Source organism: Channa argus, chromosome 19 (genome assembly GCF_033026475.1).
Source record: "Channa argus isolate prfri chromosome 19, Channa argus male v1.0, whole genome shotgun sequence".
Taxonomy (NCBI): domain Eukaryota; kingdom Metazoa; phylum Chordata; class Actinopteri; order Anabantiformes; family Channidae; genus Channa; species Channa argus.
The window spans coordinates 16,831,576-16,853,053 of record NC_090215.1 but is presented as its reverse complement, the minus strand read 5'-3'; the positions used below and the strand labels follow the sequence as shown (position 1 = coordinate 16,853,053).

General features: G+C 38.2%; 4 protein-coding genes across 6 annotated transcripts; all 4 read right to left on the bottom strand.

Moving 5' to 3' along the window:
• Nucleotides 1-2,362: 2,362 nt before the first annotated feature.
• and1 (actinodin1) lies at nt 2,363-8,660 on the bottom strand. 2 transcript variants are annotated; one of them, XM_067486834.1, is made up of 7 exons: nt 8,471-8,660; nt 7,843-7,934; nt 5,614-5,658; nt 5,278-5,423; nt 4,279-4,692; nt 3,894-4,148; nt 2,363-3,784 (listed from the first exon to the last, which is right to left on the bottom strand). In XM_067486834.1, exons 2-7 carry the CDS (start codon nt 7,913-7,915, stop codon nt 2,783-2,785), a joined length of 1,935 nt encoding a protein of 644 aa, XP_067342935.1. In that variant the 5' UTR covers nt 7,916-7,934; nt 8,471-8,660; the 3' UTR covers nt 2,363-2,782. The 2 variants fall into 2 exon arrangements, with proteins under 2 accessions (XP_067342935.1, XP_067342936.1); XM_067486835.1 differs by having other exon boundaries at nt 7,843-7,931.
• Nucleotides 8,661-10,915: 2,255 nt separating this feature from the next.
• cops9 (COP9 signalosome subunit 9) lies at nt 10,916-14,530 on the bottom strand. The gene is made up of 3 exons (XM_067486836.1): nt 14,335-14,530; nt 13,375-13,447; nt 10,916-11,393 (listed from the first exon to the last, which is right to left on the bottom strand). The coding sequence occupies exons 1-3, from the start codon at nt 14,395-14,397 to the stop codon at nt 11,356-11,358; spliced, it is 174 nt and encodes a 57-aa protein (XP_067342937.1). The 5' UTR covers nt 14,398-14,530; the 3' UTR covers nt 10,916-11,355.
• Nucleotides 14,531-15,191: 661 nt separating this feature from the next.
• On the bottom strand, nt 15,192-16,764 carry otos (otospiralin). The gene is made up of 4 exons (XM_067486937.1): nt 16,607-16,764; nt 16,347-16,413; nt 15,882-15,905; nt 15,192-15,674 (listed from the first exon to the last, which is right to left on the bottom strand). The coding sequence occupies exons 1-4, from the start codon at nt 16,649-16,651 to the stop codon at nt 15,487-15,489; spliced, it is 324 nt and encodes a 107-aa protein (XP_067343038.1). The 5' UTR covers nt 16,652-16,764; the 3' UTR covers nt 15,192-15,486.
• A 61-nt stretch (nt 16,765-16,825) lies between these two features.
• On the bottom strand, nt 16,826-20,276 carry apodb (apolipoprotein Db). Of its 2 annotated transcripts, none has more exons than XM_067486936.1 (5): nt 20,180-20,276; nt 19,769-19,884; nt 19,551-19,672; nt 18,515-18,600; nt 16,826-17,828 (listed from the first exon to the last, which is right to left on the bottom strand). In XM_067486936.1, the coding sequence occupies exons 2-5, from the start codon at nt 19,877-19,879 to the stop codon at nt 17,596-17,598; spliced, it is 552 nt and encodes a 183-aa protein (XP_067343037.1). In that variant the 5' UTR covers nt 19,880-19,884; nt 20,180-20,276; the 3' UTR covers nt 16,826-17,595. The 2 variants fall into 2 exon arrangements, with proteins under 2 accessions (XP_067343037.1, XP_067343035.1); XM_067486934.1 differs by having other exon boundaries at nt 19,769-19,925; nt 20,180-20,273.
• Nucleotides 20,277-21,478: the final 1,202 nt, after the last annotated feature.

Genomic DNA, 21,478 nt, shown 5'->3' with positions numbered 1-21,478 from the left:
TCAGTGTAGTGTGTGTCCTGGCTGATTTATGACCAAATGTTCTTTTTTTAAATGTACTAGCTAATCTGTTGCCAGTCTTCCCTGAATCGGTGAAGACAACAAACTAAGCTAGCTGTCTTCGCTAATGTCCCTTTGTGTTTAGTCACGTTATCAAAACACTAATATTTATTTGGCTTCCAGGTCTGTGTGTCGTTTTAGAACAACCTTTATCATTTTGTATTCATACATACACAAATTATACAGAAATAATTGAAAACAATTAAATGAAGAGCGAACAAAATGCAGCAATTCTTTGTGAACCTATGGGCACACTGCGCTTTTCATCCAATTAACACATCAAATAAGCAGAAAAAAAAATCATATTTTCATCGTGTTTTCCAGATAATTTTGTTTTTTATAGTTTGAGAAACTATAAAATCTCACTGACATACAGTATGTGGAAATGCAAATATTCCAGGTGTTGGGAAAACAAACTTTACGTAATCATATGTTGCGTGGTTCCTTCAAGGTGTTTAACCAAAGTTAATCTTTTTGAAAAACTTTTTAACTTTTTTGTACTTGCGTTTAGTGTTTAATATTTTTATTGGCCTTTATTGTACCATTTACAGCTACACATAAGAGGAGCAAATGCAGAAGTCATCAGCAGCTAAGACTTATCAAGTGAAATTTAGTTTATGTTGGTTATTGTAATATGATATCACAGAATCTGTACAGCAGATAAAACTCTCCCCAAAAAAATCTTCAAATTGGACAGAAACCAAAAATCTCCAAAAATTCCCATGGTGCTATTCCTAGATACAATTTGCATCAAATTAGTTTTTAGCTTTTCTAAACTTGCCCAAATTTTATCAGCTGCACTCAGTGTCAGTATCTGTATCTCTGCTGCCTTAAAGGTTGAACCGCCATTTCTGGCAGTGAACTAAAAACGTGTTATTCTCCTCCCTCTTACCCTTTTTATTCCCTTGAAGACTGACATTATTGATTATTTTTTGATTACCCGGTACATCTTTTGATTAACTTATCAATAAATAATAACTTTTGTCAGAAAGGACGGTGCATTTATTACTTATTTTGACATAAAATCTATGAATGATGCAGCCATTTAAAACCTTTTACCTCTATGATATCATTAATCACATAAGTTAGGATTTATGCAGGGAAGGTGTAATTCGTGATGGTGTGCTCTCCTACTACTATACTCTGGGTGGTGGAGATGCTGCACGTCATTTTGATGTAGTTTTCTTTTAGGATGCTCTCATAGTGGTTTTGCACCCTTATTAACATTAGGTCATTATAGTTTCACAAGATTTTGCACACTTTTTCCAATGTTTTATTTTCAGGTTTTTGTGTGACCAAGATTCATTGTCACTACGCCTGGGAGTGGGAATGAATGTAAACGTTGTGATATTTGGATTTTTTTATGTAATTGATGTTCAGTACATCTGCACATTTCAGCTCTACTTGCCTTACCTTATTTTTTATAGGTATTTTTTGGTTCCCAGTTTCACTTCTTCAAGAGTGAGCCACTATCCCTGATGGTGTGTGATTTGATGTGGGATTTCTTTTGAACACAGCTGAAGTTTTCTGTCTGAACAAAATTAGGACTTCCCTCTGGACAACTGAATAGCTGTTGCTCTGAATTCTCAATGTGTTTTGAGGGCTTTTGGATCAATAAAGTCAAACTGTGTCTGTTTTGAGCAGACTGAGAGAAGCTGTAAGATGAAGTCAGATGAGAGCGGAGGGGCAATGAAACAAAAGACAAGCCCCTGTGAGTAGAAGGGGTGGTCACGCTTTATTTTCTTTTGTGGTTTTATGCATGTGTGTACGTGTGGTTTTTAATCGTGCTCCCCTTTTCACTTTGTATTCTTGTTTTAATTAGATGTGTGTTCAGTGTGAGATTCTGGCCAGGTCTCCCATCTACCCTTCCCCTACATACATTTTAAACTATAAATGCAGTAAACGCTTTTTAATTAATGCATATTGTTTTTTGGCTCAGCTATACGCTTGCTTTGTTGCAAAGTTTTTTTTATTCAAATTACAGATATAGTTACATGTGCATTGTCTGCATTGTCTTAACAATACATCTGTATCTAATTTAAAGCACAAATGTTATAGCATATATAACATTTATTAAAATGCACAAGGACCATGGCAACATGGTCAGAATGCTAAGAAAACATCAGCATCTGCCTGTTATATGCACATAGCTTTGCTTTTGTCAGGTGTAAGGCAGTGCTTTTACTTCCAGCACTCCACACAATCTCCAGAAAACGGAGGTGGAAGTGGAATGCAGAGGTGGCTGTAAAAGTTAGGGGGTTGAGTGATTGCCAAAATATCAGCTTTCAGTAAATAAAATACAAAATTGGCTTTCTAGAGCTTTTTATTAGAACATTCATTGGAAAAAATTCTTTACATATTCTGTCACTATCAAAAAGCAATAAACAAATTTCAAAATGTGAGATGTATAGATACAGAAACAAAGCTGAGAAAAGTGAAGTCAAAACACATTTGAATGTACTGAGGAGGTTTGCAGTTTAAAGTAAAAGCAATAGGCCCAAGCAGAACAGATCGGAAGCAGCTAAAGAGATGAAAACATTGCTGGAGCACCCTTGGCATTCTGAGTGTCTTCCTGCAGCTGGAAGCCATGGTTGGATGTACATGCTTGTACTTGTTCACTGGGTCCATAGACTTCTCGTGTCTCGCATCTAGTTCAGTTTGGACTAGTTGCGCGTGCAGGACTGCGTGTATTAATGTCCATCTGCATGCATGTATATTAGCATGTTTATTTCTTGCGGTAGTCATCTGCATAAGCTCTGTGATCATCCTGATCGGGGTACTGATCTCCGTAACTCCTCAGTATGTCCTGCAGACTGGGCATACCCTGTGACTCTGGCTGGAAGGACATGTGAGGCTCCTCCTGGCCGCTCTGGTAGGGGTCTGACTCGTACTGCTCCTGTTCCTGCTGTTCCAGATGCTGCTCGCTCTCTGCTGCCTCCTGGTTGTGGTCCTCCTCAGCACGATGCTCTGGCTGGACCTTGGTGTGGGCCTGCTCAGGCTCATAGCGACGCAGGCGGCAGTCACGATCATACTCTGGGTCGCAGTGTGGGTTAGCTGGCTCCAAAACTCCATTTCGTGTGCCATCAGAATTGACGTGGGGCTCGTAGGCCTCAGCAGAGTAGGGTATGCTGCGGTGTACTCCAGAACGGGGCTCATTTGGCTTCACAGGGTAGCATTCACGATCATAACCAATGAAACAGTCATAACCCTCTTTGGTTTTACCTGGGGGGCCCAGAGGGTGCCGTTCTTCCATGGTGGGCACCTCGTAATTGGAATGTGAAAAAGGGTACTGCTGCCTGGGTGTGGGAGGTCCACGGCGATGCGTGGCGGCAGAGAACGGATAATTTTGGCTGGATTCTGGAGTGGCCTCCATGTGGGGAGAATATTGATCATGACCATGAGCTTGTGCCATGTATCGGCGCAGAATTGCAAATGGATCACTAGCTGTAGGAGAAACTGGCGCGCTAGCCTGGCGGTACATAGCATAAGGATCGGTAACTCTATTACCATTAGCATGAGCATCTCTATACATGGCATACGGGTCATTGTACTGCTCAGCAGCAGGAGGGGCAGCACGACTAGCAGCAGCCTCGTCTGTTCCCTCATTTTTGTATGACTCTGGAGGGGTGGCAAATCTAGTGGCAGTAAGAGGATTGCAGCCTTCTTCAAAAATAGGGTTGCAGGATCCAGGGCCAGTAGGTGCATGGAGGTTAGGGGAACGCGTTGCCTGGGGGAAAACATCGCAGGTAAATAAAATTAAGACATATAAGTGAATGTATAGATGCAAATAAACATAAAAAAACAGATCAATTTATACATATTGAAATAAAGCATACCATAAAAGAGGCAGCATAGGCACAGAGGGGATCCCGAAGGGGATCACAATTGGGGTACTGCCGGTAGAGACCAGAGGGGGCTTTCTGCACAAGTTTGGCTTTGCATGTAGGGTCTTTCTTAGGGTCACAGCCGAGGTGGGCGTAGGAAGGTAGGGACCCAGCAGAGGGTGTGTACCCATAAGCTGCTCTCAGGTGGTACTGCAGACAGTCCACATCATCAGAGGAGCAGATGCGCAGCAGCTCAGCTTTCTGTTCCTGAAATGTGGAAAATAGAGGCAGAGAATAAGAGTATTCTAATTTAATTTGGTTAAAGTAATTTATATAATATACTGTGGTATTGTGAATAGTTTTGAGTAACGTCTAAATGCAGAATAAAACGGGATACCTTGGAAAGGAAAGGCACTGCAGATGGGGAGAAGTAATAATACCCAGACTGTGGTTCCTTGGCTGGTGCAGCAGAGCGGACATACATGGGGGATGGTGCCTTGGCTGGGGCCGGGGCAGGAGTGGCAGCAGGGAGCACCAGAGGCAGGTAGGGACTTTTCCCCTGGACTAAAGCAGCATACAGACAATATGCATCCTTGGTGGGATCACAAGTCTTTGGTGGTGCTACTCTTGGGGGCTCAGGTTTAGGTTTAGGCCTGCTGGTATAGGATGCCACACAACTGGGGTCATCAGAATCAGCACAAGACTTGTAAATCTCCCCCAGGTGGCGCAGGTAGGCCTTGTAGGAGCGTCGTCCCTCTGCACGGTTTTTGTTCTGAAGGTAGGCCAGATAGATGCGATCCAACTCCTGAACCTGAGGGGGGAAAGCGGAGGGTTTAATGTGGAGTTGATTCAGATACTGAGTATGGTACAAATGTCAGCCATTAAAGGTGGTCCCCCACACAAAATCTTTTTGTATTAAAAATTAAGCTTTAAAAGATACCAAGTGTATCTTTTAAAATGGATTTATTGCAGTAAACTACAATGTTTCCCTAGTGCAGTAGTACTTGTAAATGTTATCAGCAACTGTGGTTCAGGAGCTAGAGAAGTAGTTCTTAAATTCCAAGATTGTTGGTTTGATTCCTGTCTTCTACTGTCACAAGGGCCTTTGAGACTGAACAGACAATGAACCCCAAGTTAATGCAGACCAGCTGCATCAGTGTTTGAATGGGTGAAAGAGAAGCAGTGTACAGCACTTTATGTACTGATAAGATAAGTAAAGGACAGTTTTTCTGAAATCCACTCCCCATTAAATGCCTACATGTGGTCCGAAAATCTAAATATTCTTTATAAAAAAAACGTGTTTATTTAATAATAAAATACTGTAAGTGAAAAACCACTTTAAGGTTTTATTTCAAACTAGAAATAAATTATTATTTTTTTAGTCTGTGTTACTCACTGCCTCTTGGTTGCCATTGTCAGTGAAGTACTTGTACCAATTCCAGAAGTCAGAGTGCTGTTTGTACCAGCTGATGTTCCTGCGGTTGCGGATCAGCCGTCTGTGTAATGCGTCGGCAGCCGCCTTTTCCTGGATACTTTCTCCTGCTGAGGGACAGAAAAGAAATGGGAAAGCACTGTTTAATCGCAGGGCTTCTGTTCTCACTTAGACACCAAATGCAAGGACTTTCCAGCAACTTGTAGTTTCCAGCCCTGGAAAATGGCCACTTTGTGCTTTTTAAAAACAAGCATCAATACGTGTGTATGTGATAAGTAAAAAAAAAAACCACGTACTTACCATCTTCTTTGGCTTTTTGAACGACTGGTCCAGCAGACAGGAATGCTACAAAGGTAAACCGAGAAAAACAGAAACGGATGTAAAATCAAAAAGTCAAGATTATTATTATTATTATTATTATTATTATTATTATTATTATTATTATTTATTTATTTATTTTTCTGCAAATTGCTTACTTCATCTATTCTGACATTTGAAACTTGTGCAGTCTCTCAATGATAATAGGACATTAAACCTCAAACACCTACAGGCAGATAGTGTTCATTAAAGAGTACAGAGGTAATTGGCTTTGCCTGAAGCACTGGTGTTTGCAGCACTTTGTAGATTTTATAGGTGAGCCTATAAGAGCAAACTCCATGCTGTGTTTTCAAAGAGCTGTGTGTGCACTTGTGTGTGCGTCTGCATGTGTACATATGTGCCCTGTTTGAACCCATGCGGCTGGGGAACCAGCGGATTGCCTTCTTTCATCTTCACAAGATAAAGTTGTTGATGCCTTACAGAGAGAGAGGAATAGCAGGAAATGGATGGAATAAGAGCTGAACAGAAGAGGGCTTTAAAAGAGAGATCCAGAGGGGGTAATTCCAGGTACATGTCAGAACTGGGTAAACATCAATCTCCTGATTAAAGTTTTGATAATCTTTGATGGTGAAATCAAGACTGCACTGTGGTGCACAAGGTCACAGAAGATGGGTAGCGAAAAAAGTGAATGTGACCCAAGGTGATTTAGCAATGTGGAGGAGGAGGAAGAGGAGGAGAACTTGTCTAAATGATGCTGCTTGAGTCAGTGTATCTGCTGTATTGTTTTTTTTTTGTTTTTTTTTTAATGAGCTTATAAAAAGTGTCTGGCACATCTGGAAAGAACAGAGCTTTAAGAAGGAAGAGGAGGAGGAGGTGATGCTGACAGGTACACATTTTTTTACAAGAGCAGAAATGATGAAAGAAATTACTACTCCTGCTACTTTGCCTTCCTTTTAACAATTTGACAAAACACATAAATATGTGCCTTTGAGCTTTATTGCCCCTTTGTAAACATGCCATGTGGAAAATTGTGGTGGAGCTGTAACCTGCAATATAGATGATACATGACCAGGCAATGTTAACTGGGTCAGATTAAGATGAATATCAAACATGGGAGTTACTCTTAGCAAGTGTTGCAATGACGTGACTCCATAACCTGAATGTTAGAGACCATCTAACTTAAAACTTCAGAGTCTATAACTCAGCAACCTTGTGATTGTAAAGCTGTATGTCCAAAAAAAAGGTTTGAGAACAAGAAGAAGCAAATACAGTACATATGTTAAAATATGGGACAGAATAGTGTTATATGAATAATTTTGTGCATCATGAAAAAGACTGTAATTTTGAAAGAGCTAAAATAGGTACTTTTGATTTTTTTTTTTTTTTGAACTTTTATTTAAGAGCTGTAGATACTGATGAAGACTTTACATGCGTGATCACTCAGAATTACATGCATTATAGTATATAATATAGTTTGAACTATCACTAGTTCATAATTCATTACCTACAAAAACATGTTTTTATTTTGGGTTGTTTGTTTGGCTGTGAAACTCTAAAGGATGAGGACTTTGAAGTAAGGTAAGAAAATTACTCGTGTCTGTATCAACAAATTCCTAAATATTATAATCTAGTTTTAATTGACTGTAGTACAATGTATTGCTCAGTAAATTCATTCTCCACTATTGTAATCAGCAAAACCTGAAATGCTCCTGTTTCATTTCCATAAATTCATCTTGGCCTGAAACAAGTTATTGGTTTAATCAACAGAAAATTAATACTCCAAAGTTTTGAGAACTGAAATCTCATGTAGAATTACAGTAACAATTTTATAGTCACTTTAATAAGTTACTCAATTACTAAAAAAATAATTGTTTAACAATGAAAATAACCATTAGCTGCAGTCTTCCAACAGCATTAAAATACTTAAAATCAACTCCATCTCTACATTAACACAGTACCTTTTGTTTTTTTGCATTTACTTTTGAAACTTGTGAAATAGGCTCTTCAACATTTCCTTGAAATAAAGTAGCCTATATTTACAGTGTAATACTGCTATTTTTTCTTAGAGTACCTAAACCACCACCAGAAGTTACATAGTTTAGGTTTCAGTTAATCCTGAAAGCAGTGTTTATACATATATATACTATTTACTACAAAATAAACATACAGGGGGTGACATATTTGACAACCCTGTCTCCATTATGTACTGACCAGGCAGCAGCATCACAACCAGCAGAATGGTGATGAACACACCAGAGAAACTGGTTCTTCTTTGCCCGGCCATTACGTGACCTCCTCTCCTGCTGATACCAAAGACACAAGTTTAACGTGACGCATTCCATCACGATTTGTTAGTACAAAGCTTTGCTAAAAAAAAAAATCTCCTTCAGCCAGTGGACAGATATTGTTAACCTGTCATGAGTTATGCTAAAAGATTTTATAAAGATGAAAAAACTTACTCACTATTCAAGCTACTACAACAAATTTCCCCACAGCTGCATTTTTTTTGAAAAATATCTGCTTGGAAAAGGAGCTTTACATGAAGCTGCAGTCGGTAGTGTGGACAAAGCTTATAAATCACTGGAAGATGTTAGACTTTCACTTCAGTTACAACTTGACACTCCAGACCTGTACTTCAGCATTACCCAGAGAGCTGGTGAGGTGGACTCTGATTTGGAGGTTTTAAACCAACACTCCAACCATCCACACTTTTGGTTAAAGCCACCAAAACAGGTATTTTCCAGCAGTCAGCCTTGACTGCAACTTGAACTTGAATCCCCTGGTAGGCACCTAAATCTACTGAAGTAAACAAATACAAAAGTGCTGTTTGGTGTCTTACCTGTGGTTATCTTTTTGCCGTGTCTGGCAAATCCAGAAATGGACTCAAATGCCCACCAAGTGTGTGTGTATATGTGTGTGGGAGATGGATATTCCTGCTGCACCCTGTCCCTGCTGCCCTTAAGACAAAGTGCCCTGACATAGAGATCCCACAAGGTTTTAAAGCGAGCCTGTCTTTTCTGACACACACATGTACAACATGTATTTATTAACACTCACTCACATACACACACATACACACAGGGGCACCTGAGGCGGTCACTGGCCACTGTAACAAAGTGCCTGATTGGTCAGAAAGTGTAAAACTTTGAGAAAGTTCCAGCCAATCAGATATAATGTAATTAAAGACAGGAAAAGAGAGAAGGTGGGAGGGCTTGAAGGAAAGACTGAGACGTGGAAAAATAGATAATAACTTGCCTTACTTTAGTTTTTTTATTATAAAGCACTTCATGATTGATAGATATTTGTAGGAGTCATACAGTATTTAAGGCTGTAATCAGACTCTGGACCTGTTTTGGGGATGTAACAGTTATTTCCCAGGAGGACAAACACGGGGAAGGAAGACAAAGAACATCAGGGAATAATAAAGGGGGGGCAAAGGTGCCACATAAGCACTTTCAGAGACCACAATGAGACCACAGCTTCTGTCTAAACCTGAACACATACAGGGGACAGCTGGTATGCACATGGAGGAATTTGATAATATACAGTTTCCGCCTCAGTTTAAGTGTGTTTGGGCATGCCAGCCTAACACACACACACACACACACACACACACACAGTGATATGTCATATATGATGCAGTATCAGCACATCTGACTTGATTCACCTGTAATTTAACTGAGACACTCCGTAGTTCTATCATTTTTGTGACCAGGCCAGAGTCAGTGAAGGTTTAATTAGTTTATTCAGACATTTTATTCTGTTTATTTTCACTTTAAAAGAAAATATCTTCTTTTTCACACCAAAAGTGATTTAACCCAGAAAGGGGAAATTTGTTTTGTAAAACTTTTTAGTTGTGGCTCAGTAAGAAAGGGCTTTTATTCTATTCCATTTAGATTTTGGCAAACAGTCATGTGAACACCAGACCTCCTGCCAGCTTCCATTTAGACACAGAGACTTAACCTCTTTATGTCCATATTTTATGTGCACTAAAGCACATTTTTAAATCATAGCCCATGTTTAGTACCTTGTTAAACTTCTTTTTATCCAGGGTCTCACTGTGAGCAACCTCTTTTTAAGAAACAAAAACAGAGCATATTTTTTTCCTTTGTAAAAGTAAATATTCATTACTAAACTATTAGCTTTCTTGCTGCACAGTTATGTGTTATGTGTCACTTTGCAATGTAAAGTGTTTTATAAATAAATAATGTTTTATAAATAAAATGAATTATTATTATAATTATTATTATTATTATTATTATTATTAGTTATCAGGTAGCCACCCCAACCCCCTAAAAATCGTCCAGATATTTTTGCAAGGCTAAGCTACAACAGGCTACTGATCTTAGAAGTCCAGCTGTCCCCCTTTGTACTCAGCAAATCAGGTTGTCCTCATTATGAAGTGAAACTAAATAGGAAGCTGCCATAAATAATTAAAATTCTCTGAATGATTAGGAGAATAATGGTACCTTTCTACCTTAAGATGAAGCATACTCCTAGTAAAAAATTACAATTCTGAAAATGTTAGAGTATCCATAATATTTACAGTACAGATTTTTTTTAACTCTTGGAAGGAAATGTGTCTTTTAAGAGCTTAACTGTTAGAAATTTTGCTAAATTGCTTTTATCAAGATTAAAGGAGTGTGGTTTGAGTAAAATGTTTTGATAGCATTAGCAAACAACTTACTGACTGTAGTTGGATTTACATAAATATTGCTAAAGTCTGAATTTGAAACTGGAACACCAACTGTGAGCAAGGCCTTATCACCCAATAGTACTGTAAAACTGATTATATAATTACTTATGGGTGTAATTTGTGTTTGTACACACTTTTGACATTATAGTGCTGCTTGGGGCCACTGTGGTGGAGCAGCTGTCCACCAATCCCAGGGTTGTTGGTTTGATCCCCGGCTCCTCCTTTCCCATGTCGACGTGTCACTGAAGACTTGGTTGCTCCCGGTGAGTAAAGGCCATCTGCATGGCAGCTCCCCCATCAGTGTGGGTGAGTGTGAAGGGGTGAATGAGAAGCAGTGTAAAATGCTTTGGGTACCGAACAGGTAGAAAAGCATTATATAAGTGCAGGTCATTTACCTCCGAACTGTAACCTACTGCACTAAGCCGCCCTCATCCCCTTTTTAGATGCTAATAATTTATGGGAAACGAGATGTAATTCTAAAATGACAGGAATATAAAAATCCTTTTATTTGTACTTGACTCTCTACAGATATAGGCCCTATTACATCTGACCTGTCAGCAAAACATTTTAGAGTCTGTACCTGAACAGTTTCTTTGCTTAAATGTTTTATTTTTTTTTTTAAATAGCATTCCACATATTTGCAGCCCCTTTCCTGCCCCATCATGCCCCAACATTTAGAGGTCAAGTTACCACTGTATCTTATATGTAATTACGTTTGCTAACAGGTGTTAGCAAACCCAAAAACCTACAATCCAGCCAGGAGCAGATTCAAACACGACAATGCCAAAACCCTACTCATAATTTTCTCTAAAGCTGGAATGTAAGGGGCTTCCAGAATTCAGACACCTGGTTCACTTTGATGTTTTGTGTGTAAAAACAAAAAAGACTTTATTTCAGTGTCATGTTGAGCGACATGTATGAATAGGGGCTGTACAAATGAGGGAACTTGCAGTCAGAATAAACCCGTTTCTATGATTTCCTTTTTTCTATACATGCTTTCAGAATCACACAGATGTTGGGTGCTGTTTTCACTGCAGGTCATCGTCATCAAACAGATCCTCAAAGTCTGCACAGAAAAAGCAAATGGAGAGAAAAGAACAGTGTCAAAATTGGTCCCAAAAATTCCTCCATTCTCAGCTGATTATGCTTTAAAATGTATAGCACATATCTGTAAAGAGTAAAGTCACTCCTAAAAAGACAGAGGCAGGGTTGCAGTTTTGTCTCAAGCTTTAAAAAATTATCAATATGATAAATTAAGGTTATGGAATTTCATTAGAGTACTTTGATCACTGAAGTAATTAATACTGTATGTAGCAGCAGGCTGTTCGTTCAACCAACTGTCACTGGTTAAAATGACAAATACTGATGCCACTCGATCAGATAAACCATAGATATTTCATGTAAATTTAGCAACAGCTAAAATGAAACGTTTGGCTGTTGTGTGGTTAGTGTACTCTGCAACACCATGGTTATGACTGTGTGTGTCTGTAGTTTAACAGGCACCTAAAGGGTGGCAGTTTTTGTAGCAAACTTGTCTTATTGGTCAGTATTTTTTGAGTATACATGTTTTAAAGTACAGAAGACTACAGCTGTTGTGTAATTTCATGTTTGTGGCTGCTCATCTCACTTTCAGAGTTGTGAACATTAGTCTGCACTAAAAACTGTTTATTTTAGCCTTCTGAGCCAATTAGACCTTTGACTTATTTATTTATTTATTTATTTATTTTTTAAGTGATCAATTCAGGAAACACGCATAACTGTGCAGCTGCCATTATTCAGGCCTTTCCTTTCATTAGGTCCTTCAGTCTTCAGTAACTACCTAAATGAAATAGGAATAAGATGTGATAAGCGATTCGGAATCAATCAGTGAATTTGTCACTGTCTAAATTTATAAACTGCTTTTGATCCCCTTCCTTAGTAACAAAGCATTTTATATTATGTGAGACAGTTTCTCATTCAGACCATGCTTACTACCAACATGTACTTACAAATAAAATAGGGCTGGAGGGCAAAGATGAAACAGAGCCACATCACTAACAGGGTTAAAAGCACTGACTGATTTGAAGTCAAGTTTTCATACCATGTGTACTAGTTGTATCTTTCCGAATGAATTTGGGAATACAAAACTGTGAGTGCATACATTATTAACATTAAGGGCCCTTATGGGACTCAGTGGCTGTTAGTACCACGAGCTATAACGTGGCACACATGAGAATTCATTGGCTGTATGTCTTAACGGTGTTAACAAGGAGTGTGTGCATTTTTAAAGCAGCTGACTGGCGAGGTGTCCCACAGAGTTGCAGTCTGACAGCAGCTATAAACTCACTGTACCGTCCTCCCCTTCTCTTTTCCCTTTTCTTCTTTTTCCTTTCATTCCCCACTTTTTAACAATCAGCTCTTTTCTTTCTAGGTCATGTGCAGCTGAGCCTTAATTGTTTTGCCTCCAGCCGACGCTGCACGACGAAAGAGATTAGCGTAGATTTTTCTGAATCTTCTCTGTATGTGTTTATGGGATAAAAACAGGATTTCTGATGGTTAAATTGAGAAGACAGTGTATAACATGCTTGCACTACTTTAGTTGCCCACAATAAAACCTTTTTTCTCCTTATGCCATTTTACTGAAGCAACGTTGGTATAATTTAATAACATTTAAGTTAATGTTAACAAACTTTTGTTCAGATTTCAATGACGACAATTCATGGTCTATTAAGCAAGTTTGTCTTAATTCTACACTTCACTAATCATTAGACGAAACAGGCTTGCTGATTTACATGATGCAGATATCTTCATAATACGGCAATGTTTAGAAAATCTAAATGCAGGTATTCACTGCCAATGATGTCGCAAACTCCACAGGTTGGTGATTAAACAAGGTTTACAGGTGGAAACAAATCATAATGGTTTGCTTACCCAAATTGCCCTTGAGACATTAACTTTTTCACTTTGTATTTATAAAATATAAAAATATTAATGTTAGTTTTAGAAATGTGGCCACAGAAAAACGGGGGTGTAGTGATGGTGCAGGAAAATCATTTTGAGTCTCATACCATTAAAGAAATCAGAGTGCACTGCTTTTTCATTGGCTGCCAGATCCATTAAAAGCCCACCACTGCCTCCTGCCTGTTAACACACAACAATACAGTTTAATGGCACACACATTACTTGGCATTAAAGTAAGCAACAAGTACAGAATTATTTCATTAAAAGAAAACTGATGAGCTATTTTGATAAGTAATTTCAATCAAAATTGTTTGCTGGTTCCACTTTCTTATATAAAATAAAGTTCTTTTCTTTTACATGGTGGTGAACTGAAGGGAATAGTGACTGTGTTCATTACTACAGACCCAATCACCTGAACTCTGTAGTATGTAGCATAATTATGGTACACAATGAGCATACCTCACTATTCTGCAAATATAGCTGTGCTTTAAATACAATTTTGTACTTTATGTTCTACTTATTACAAGCTGTTGGGGGTTCAGTTTCTTCTCCTCTCAAATTCAATTTCTCTGTGCTGTATCAGTCAGACTCTGTGTAAACTGGCAAATAAAGTCTCACTTTCTAGACTAAACAGATAATCGTGAAAACAATACCATTTGTCAGCTAAGTCATTAGCTGCAGCTCTAAAATAATAAAAGAAATGGTAGAATTGATTGTATACGATATGCAGTTTTCAATTACAGAGACAGCTGCTCCTCTGTATCTAGCATTTGATAGGACTGTATCACTGTTTATTGTAAAACCAAGGGAAGACGGAGATGCAGGTAGTTAGACCTAACAAAGCTGAAAGCGCCTGTCCAGGGGAAACTGCCTGGCAGAAATGTCAATAACTTGGATAAATTACATAATTTAAAGACTAAGATAAATTGAACGATTGAATAAAAAACTGTGGCATACTTAAGATGTAAAAACGATTTATTGTTTTTAATCAAAACGAGCCGTTGATGTGACGCTGCGTTAGCTAACGTTAGCCAGAATGATTGTGGCGTTATTTCAACTTAACCAACCTCATCTAAATCCACGTACGGACCCGCTCCTTCAGGAAACATCTCGTCCACCGCCGGTTTCATTGTGTTTTAGTAGATCTTCAGCAGCAGTTAGTTAAAATGTTCAAACTGTGTGTCTGTGCTAGTCAGGCCGGCTAGCTCCTCAGCATCCGTAAACAAAGCAACTGTGTGCAAAGAAGAATTGTGTTCGTCTGTCATTTCCGATTTGTCGCAGTGGTTCCGCTTTATACGTTACGCAACTATACCGGCAGTTTCCTCCATAACAAATGAAGGGAATTCGTTTTAACAATATCCGTACATACGTCCATCATCTTTCACCGCTTATCCTGGGGGGAGGGCTGGAGCCTATCCCAGCTCGTTTTAACGATACGAAGAATAAAACATATTTCTACATAATAACTTCAATTTAATTAAATGTAGGTAGCTGACTAAATAAAATCTTTCTGGAATAACTTGTACCAATAAGTTGTTACAATCTGATCTAATACAGTCCGAAATAATAAATCCCTAACTTTGACAAAAAATAATGATGTGCACTAAATATAATCCAAGTAGACTAACATGATACATTAATATAATAAATAATGTATATATAAAGCTCTGCTTACACCATTTAAAACAGTCAATGAAAATAGTGGAAAATTTATCAAAGACAAAATATACAGAATAAGGCATATTTATTGACGTTAACAATAGCTGTACATTATGATATGATTTATTTATTTTTTACAATTTTATATGATATTTTAGTATAGACACTGGTATTAACTTTGTAATCACAAAGTTCTTTTTTGTAGTAATGACCAGGTCTTTCAAAAGATAAAGAAGGGAGGATATGAAAATAGGAATGAGAGAAATTTAGTTTACATTGAAAAGAATTTATTGGTTTTTACTTGATTTTACAGTACATCATCACATGTTTATGATATGTTTTATTTTTTGCGGCATAAAGATATTTTACAATCCGACTATAGGGTTACTTGTATTCTATGTGTGGCTCTACTACAAACTGTGATATACTTGAAAAAGAAAAAACATTTTGGATTGGCTATTCCTTTCTTTTTCCTCTTCCTGTCAAAGTAAATGCATTCTTTTACTTAGGATATTTTTCTCTCTGCCCTATTCCTTCTCTCCTGGCTCTTTCAGTCCCTCTCAGTGTCCATGTCCCTCAATAGTCCCATATCCCAGGGTGTCTCCGATTGGTTGCTGGGCAAAGAATGCACGGGCCATTTCATTGACTTGGTTGTAGGCACCGATCGATTTGAAGTATTCAACGTAGTTCCAGAAGTCAGAGGTGGAGTAGGGCCAGTAGGGAACAGCTGGTGGTTCATCATATGGCACTAAAACGCACACAGTGGGACAACTAAACTCAGTGTTGTGAAACCTGTTCTGTTGAGATAGTTATTTATTGTTGAATTAAATTCGTTTACTGAGTTACGAAGTGGTTAAAATAATAAGGATGAGAGAAAACTGTTTGTGAAGCATTTTCAGTTTTGCTTCTACTTTTAGAAGTATTAAAAACAAAATGTGCTATTTAAAAACAGTACCTCCTTCTGGGATCACTCTGGCCTCTGTGAGAAGTAGGAGAGAGGGGAAAGAGAAGAAAATTAACATTCCAAATATTCTGTGACTTTCCATTTACAAAGCCAGGATTCAGGTCAGAAAAACTGAAAACTGAGCTTTCTCCCAGAGGGTGGCAGGATATCTGCTCCCTCCTCAAATATTAGTGCTGACCATTCACACACACATACTAAAGCAAGAGGAATTCACCATCCCACAGTGGCCTCTTTGTGCACACACTGACCAAAGACACATCTTGGAGATTTACACATGAATTTCATATATTTTCAATAAGATTTGTACATGCATGTACTAAACCTGGTGTTACGACTTAATCCAACATGTTTTTACTGTATAAATCAACTAAACCTCAAAAATAAAAAATAGTAACTGTTCATGTTGGGAGCAGTTGAATTTTGCAGTATGATTTACAGACATAAAAAGAAACTTACCAGACAGATGAAAGACAAAGAGGAAGAGGAGAATATTGAGGCAGACCAGCTGTTTCATTTTGCCTTCCTAAACAAACAAGCATCCCCATTGTACACATTCTGATTTTTAAATATTAAATCAACATAACTATTCTTTACTCTGAATGAGTAACTTAAGTGGATACATATCAGCTCCAACATGCACTAGCAACCTTGGTTGTTTTTCTTTTGAGCTTTTCTTGAATCTGTGAGAATAAAATCTTAAGTCTGCAGATGTTTACCTGTAAATGGTTTGTGAAGCCGTGCAGAGAGAAGCTGCAGTTCATCTGCTTGTTCACTGTGGTCTGTGCTGTGTGTCAGGCTCAGTGGAGGAAGAGCCTGTGGACCTCCACTCGCGCGCACACACAGCCAAGCCAGTCCCTGCCCAGATTATTCTCTGTTTTTATAGAGAAGCTTTTCCTTGATATTTGCAGGTGGTAAAAAGCGATTCTCATACACAGTTTGTGTTTGAAAACTTTTAATATGAAATGATTCATAAGAAATAATCTGTAGGGATTTCAAACTTGTTTCTGTTTTCCACACCACCACAGAACACCCAGACTAATGAGCCTTTTCCTACTTGCTTGGCTATAGTGCCATAATTTTGTGGACAGAGAAAAATGGCTGTGAAGATTCTGATAGTTGATAGTTGGGTTAATGTTCATGGGATAAATGCAAAAACAGTCTTTAATGAGCAGGCTTCATCTTTAATAATCTCAGTAAAACCTGAATTGTGTTTCCATTTAAAAAGGAACCTGCTCATTTTAATATTTCCATTTTTCATTCTTTAGGCAAGACATAAGGTTTAATAATACTACCAGAGTATGAAAAAAACAATACATAATCATAGTTGGAATGTGTCAACATTCCTACTTTCTACAATTAACTAGTTTGTTGATGTTGGTTTTTTAAAATTCATTCCTCTTATGTTTATTTACAGAAGAGATACTCAGAAATAAAATATAAAGATATATATTTTTTTAAATTGCAGTTTAAACAAGTTTTTGTTACCTTCTCTTTCAACAACATAAGAAAGTTGCAACATAATGTTTTTTTTTTTTTTTTGGTTTTTCATCTAATATGAGGAAAAAACAATTCTCTTTGCCTAATAACTGCATCTACTTGAAACTGCTTCAGGAGTTCAGTATGTTCATAATATACAGCCGGCCCTAATATTAATGGTCCCACCACATATGCCAACAGTGATTACAGCAATGATCTCAAATAGTTCCTAGTTATCCTTGCAACCCATCTGATCTGTGGCCCTCATCTTGAACAGGTCGATTCCTTCGCTGGCCAGCAGGTTTTTTGCATACCGCACTGTGTCTGGAGGCAGGAAGCGCGGCCGGCCGAAGATCCAGGCATAGTCTACATGGAAGAGGCGGAAGTAGTCCTCGCAAGAGTACACGACAGACAAGCTGGTGTAGTCGGTGGTCAGAACCCAGTACGGGCTGTAGGGAGTAACTGGGTGCAAAGGTAATAATTGTTTTGTAAACCATCGTTCATAAATGAATTCGCAAAACAAAACTGCATACTACAAAAAGTGTAAAATGGATATAATGAAGTAAACATTTTTAAAGAAGTTTACAAATGATTAAAACTAATAATTAAATTAAGGAAAACCATACTGATTTGAATTTCAGTAACTGTTTAGTTATGTGCACACAGGGTGACTTTGTTTATACATCCAACTGCAACAGTTTTACAATGAGTTTAAGCTCTGTGGTCCTTAGTCCTACTATGTTAGTCAGCTAAAATATCAGGTGCAGGTGTCATCTGCATATAGATATCAATAATGTCTACAATGCCTGAAGATGGCACCATGTCAAAACTCAGACTAAACAACTCATCCGAGTTTAAATGTTAAAGCCTGACAATGTTGTAATGCTAAAGTCAGCTAATAACTTGGTGAACCAGAGTAAATGATAATGCATGGCCTTTACTGACAGATCAACAAGCTCATTGTCATGGACATAACCAATGCAATGAGGCTCCTCTGTCATGTATGAGCCAGTAATATTGGCATTTAGGGGGTATGTGTGCTGAGCACAGATGAGTTCAGTGATGAATGGAAAAGCTGCTATGTGTGATGCAAATGACACATGACAAAAACAAGATGAAGAATGTTAAGAATAATGTAGACAACTTACAATATGAGAAGCTGACTGCAAGTTTGGCTGGTTCTCTTGCATCTGGAATCACTGCTGTCCCTTCTGTCCACCTCACCTTGTCTTTACTGAGACACAAAGAGTTTAGACTTGCATTTTTTTTAAACTAAGGCTACAGTGCAGACTTATACATGCTATATGTTTAAGCAAGGACAAAACAAGATTAGAGGATGTGACTGTTGATACACAGAGACAATCCTCTTCAAAGTACTGACCAGCTAGCCCTCATACATATATAGGCACGTTCAAGCAGTCAATCCAACTCTGCATCTCATTTCCAGAATCAGACATAATTCCGGTCACCCAGAAATGGAGGATAACAGGCTCCACGCTTATTGTTCTGACCGATAAGGCCATGAACATCCTTGAGAGCCATTCTATGCCTTTTTCAAACAATATGCCCCCTGTTAGACTCCATGCAATTGGCAAATTAATTAAACAGATCTGTGGAGTATCCGGTCTACCTTGGACTGTATTTAATCCTCAAAAATTGGGATAAATGTAGGAAAGACGCCATGATCCTGTTTGCTGATTTTAGCTGTGCATTTAATGCCGTCCTGCTGGACGTCTGTCTTTAGATCACCAGTTTGTAGATGGTGTGATTGTCACTGGACAAGGCAGAAACAAGTGTGAATACAGACAAGGAGTAACACGGCTGCCACCCTGCTGCAGTAAAAGCAGCGTGATGCTAAGAGTTTGTTGTGTAGTTGTGTTTATATTCTGGAGTGTCCATATTGCTTTTGTGTGTTTGATTATTGTTCTTTTGCTCTGATTAATCCTTAATTTTATTCTTTTCCTGTTTGTGAAATTTGGAACGCACAGACACATTGTTTGCGTGCTTGACCGATAAAATAGATTCCAATTCTAAATCTGATCACTATGAGGCGTTCAGTCACTTCAGAGTCTACACAACCCGCATCAACATTTCTTGGTCATATCCAGTTTTCTTAATCGGAAAATAGTTGCAGCACACAAAGAGAACCTAAAGATAAAACACGTAGAGAGGAAAAATACTCACTAGAACCGAGATTTCAGAACCTGGATTGTGCCATCTTTTCTCATGCCGTAGTTTGCCTCAATGCATTTTCCTTTCTCAGACTGAACAGGCAACCTCTCAATCTCATACCATCGACCCAGATACTGTTGGTGACAGGTCATTAGTTTTGTGTGGTCTAGAATATAGCATGGATGGCATAAACAGTATACCTAAATGTATTTATACTCCGTGTGTGTCACCTGCTGTAAGTTGAAGTTGGGTTGTACTTTCGGAGTAGGACAGGGGCCCCAGTGATAGGTCTGAGCTGACAGCAGAGGGAGCAGCAAGAGGAAGAGGTAGCCTGTAGACATTGTTCCTACAAAGGTACAGGATACTTGGCTCTTTGCAGAACTATACCTGCCGAAGATTATTGGTTTTCATTATTATTTTCCAACAGTGAAAACAAAAAATGAATTCAATAGTTCCTCAATAAATTTCAGTTAAAGCAAAAGCTGCTGCTGTAACATACAGCATTAAAATACAGCTTTTGGACCAGACAAGACATAACCAAGTAGAAACACCTAGTGTAATTCATAAAATTATTTGTTTGTTTAAAAACACAATGACACAATGCAATTTATTTCCCCAAGACATAAATAAGATGTACTTACCTCAGGCGTGTGACGATTAAGAGAATTGAAACTGCAGTTCACGTCTGGTGAAGAGCCTGAGACACTGTTTATATCAGCAGCTGAGACAATCACTGGGTAGGAGTGTGTGTGTGTGTGTGTGTGTGTGTGTGTGTGTGTTCACTGCACAGCAAGAGGCAGTTCATTAGGTAATTGTTATCACGCGCACATTCCCACGGACACAATAGTGAGAAAGCAGACCCTGAGTTAACAGTTAAATATGTTTTCATTCTTGCACCACAGTATTATCTATGCTTCTTTTAGCAAAACGTACTTGTTAGTTGCCCATCGTCATGGGAGTTACTGAAAAAGCCCTTAAGTAATAAATAATCATCAATGGATCATTTGTAGCTGTTGCTATGTTGTTTGGATGTTTGTAAGTTGTCTAGGTTTTACCTAACTGTCCGGACGCATCCTTTAAATAAACAGAATAGCACTGGCAACCACACACACACTTTATCGGTGAGGCAAAGGACAGGGATTCAATGGGTGACTAGTAACAGTAAAATAAAAGAATTAGTGGGCAGCTACAAAGCATTCTAAATTATTCAATTATGGGCTTTCAACAAAAAGAAGTCGGATTTGTCACTAAGGTTGTGCGAGTTATATTTAGTTTATTTCTTTCTTTCATTGTCATGTGATTATAATGTCTCTTAATATATGAGGAATGTGGAATGTAAAAACAAGTGAATTTGTCAGCCACAGTGACATTATTTATTTTCCCCACCAGGTAGTGCAAAAGTAAAACTAATCAGTTTCTAAACCAAAGACTACTTGGTTGCATCCTTCCATGTTTTCTGCCGTTAGCTGATTTTCAGTTCCACTAATTTTCAATTAATTTTTTCAGTGTTGTTGTCATTTCTGTTAAGAAAATAAATGTGTCAGGTTTAAACTGATTTTAGACAACTGTCACAAAGGATATGTTAGGGAAAAGGTATGTTAGGGAAAAGGTATTTTAGAAAACAGTAATTAATATAAACAAAATAAATCACATACCTGTCACTCACACATCACATAACATTTTCACTAACTCCAGCTCAGCTCATAATGTAAATGTAATATTTTTTTCATGGAGTCACTCACCAGGTGTTTTCATCCATTTCCATCTAGAACTTACAGTGGGCCTGAGAGCACATTGTAGTGCAACACCAGACAAAATTCATGAAATAAAAAATGTACATTGGAATTTCCCGTCAATAAAGTGGCGCAACACATTATGAGGTCTGAGCTGCTGTCCATGCAGGACCTCTACACTCAAAAGAGCAGAAGCTAAAAAATATC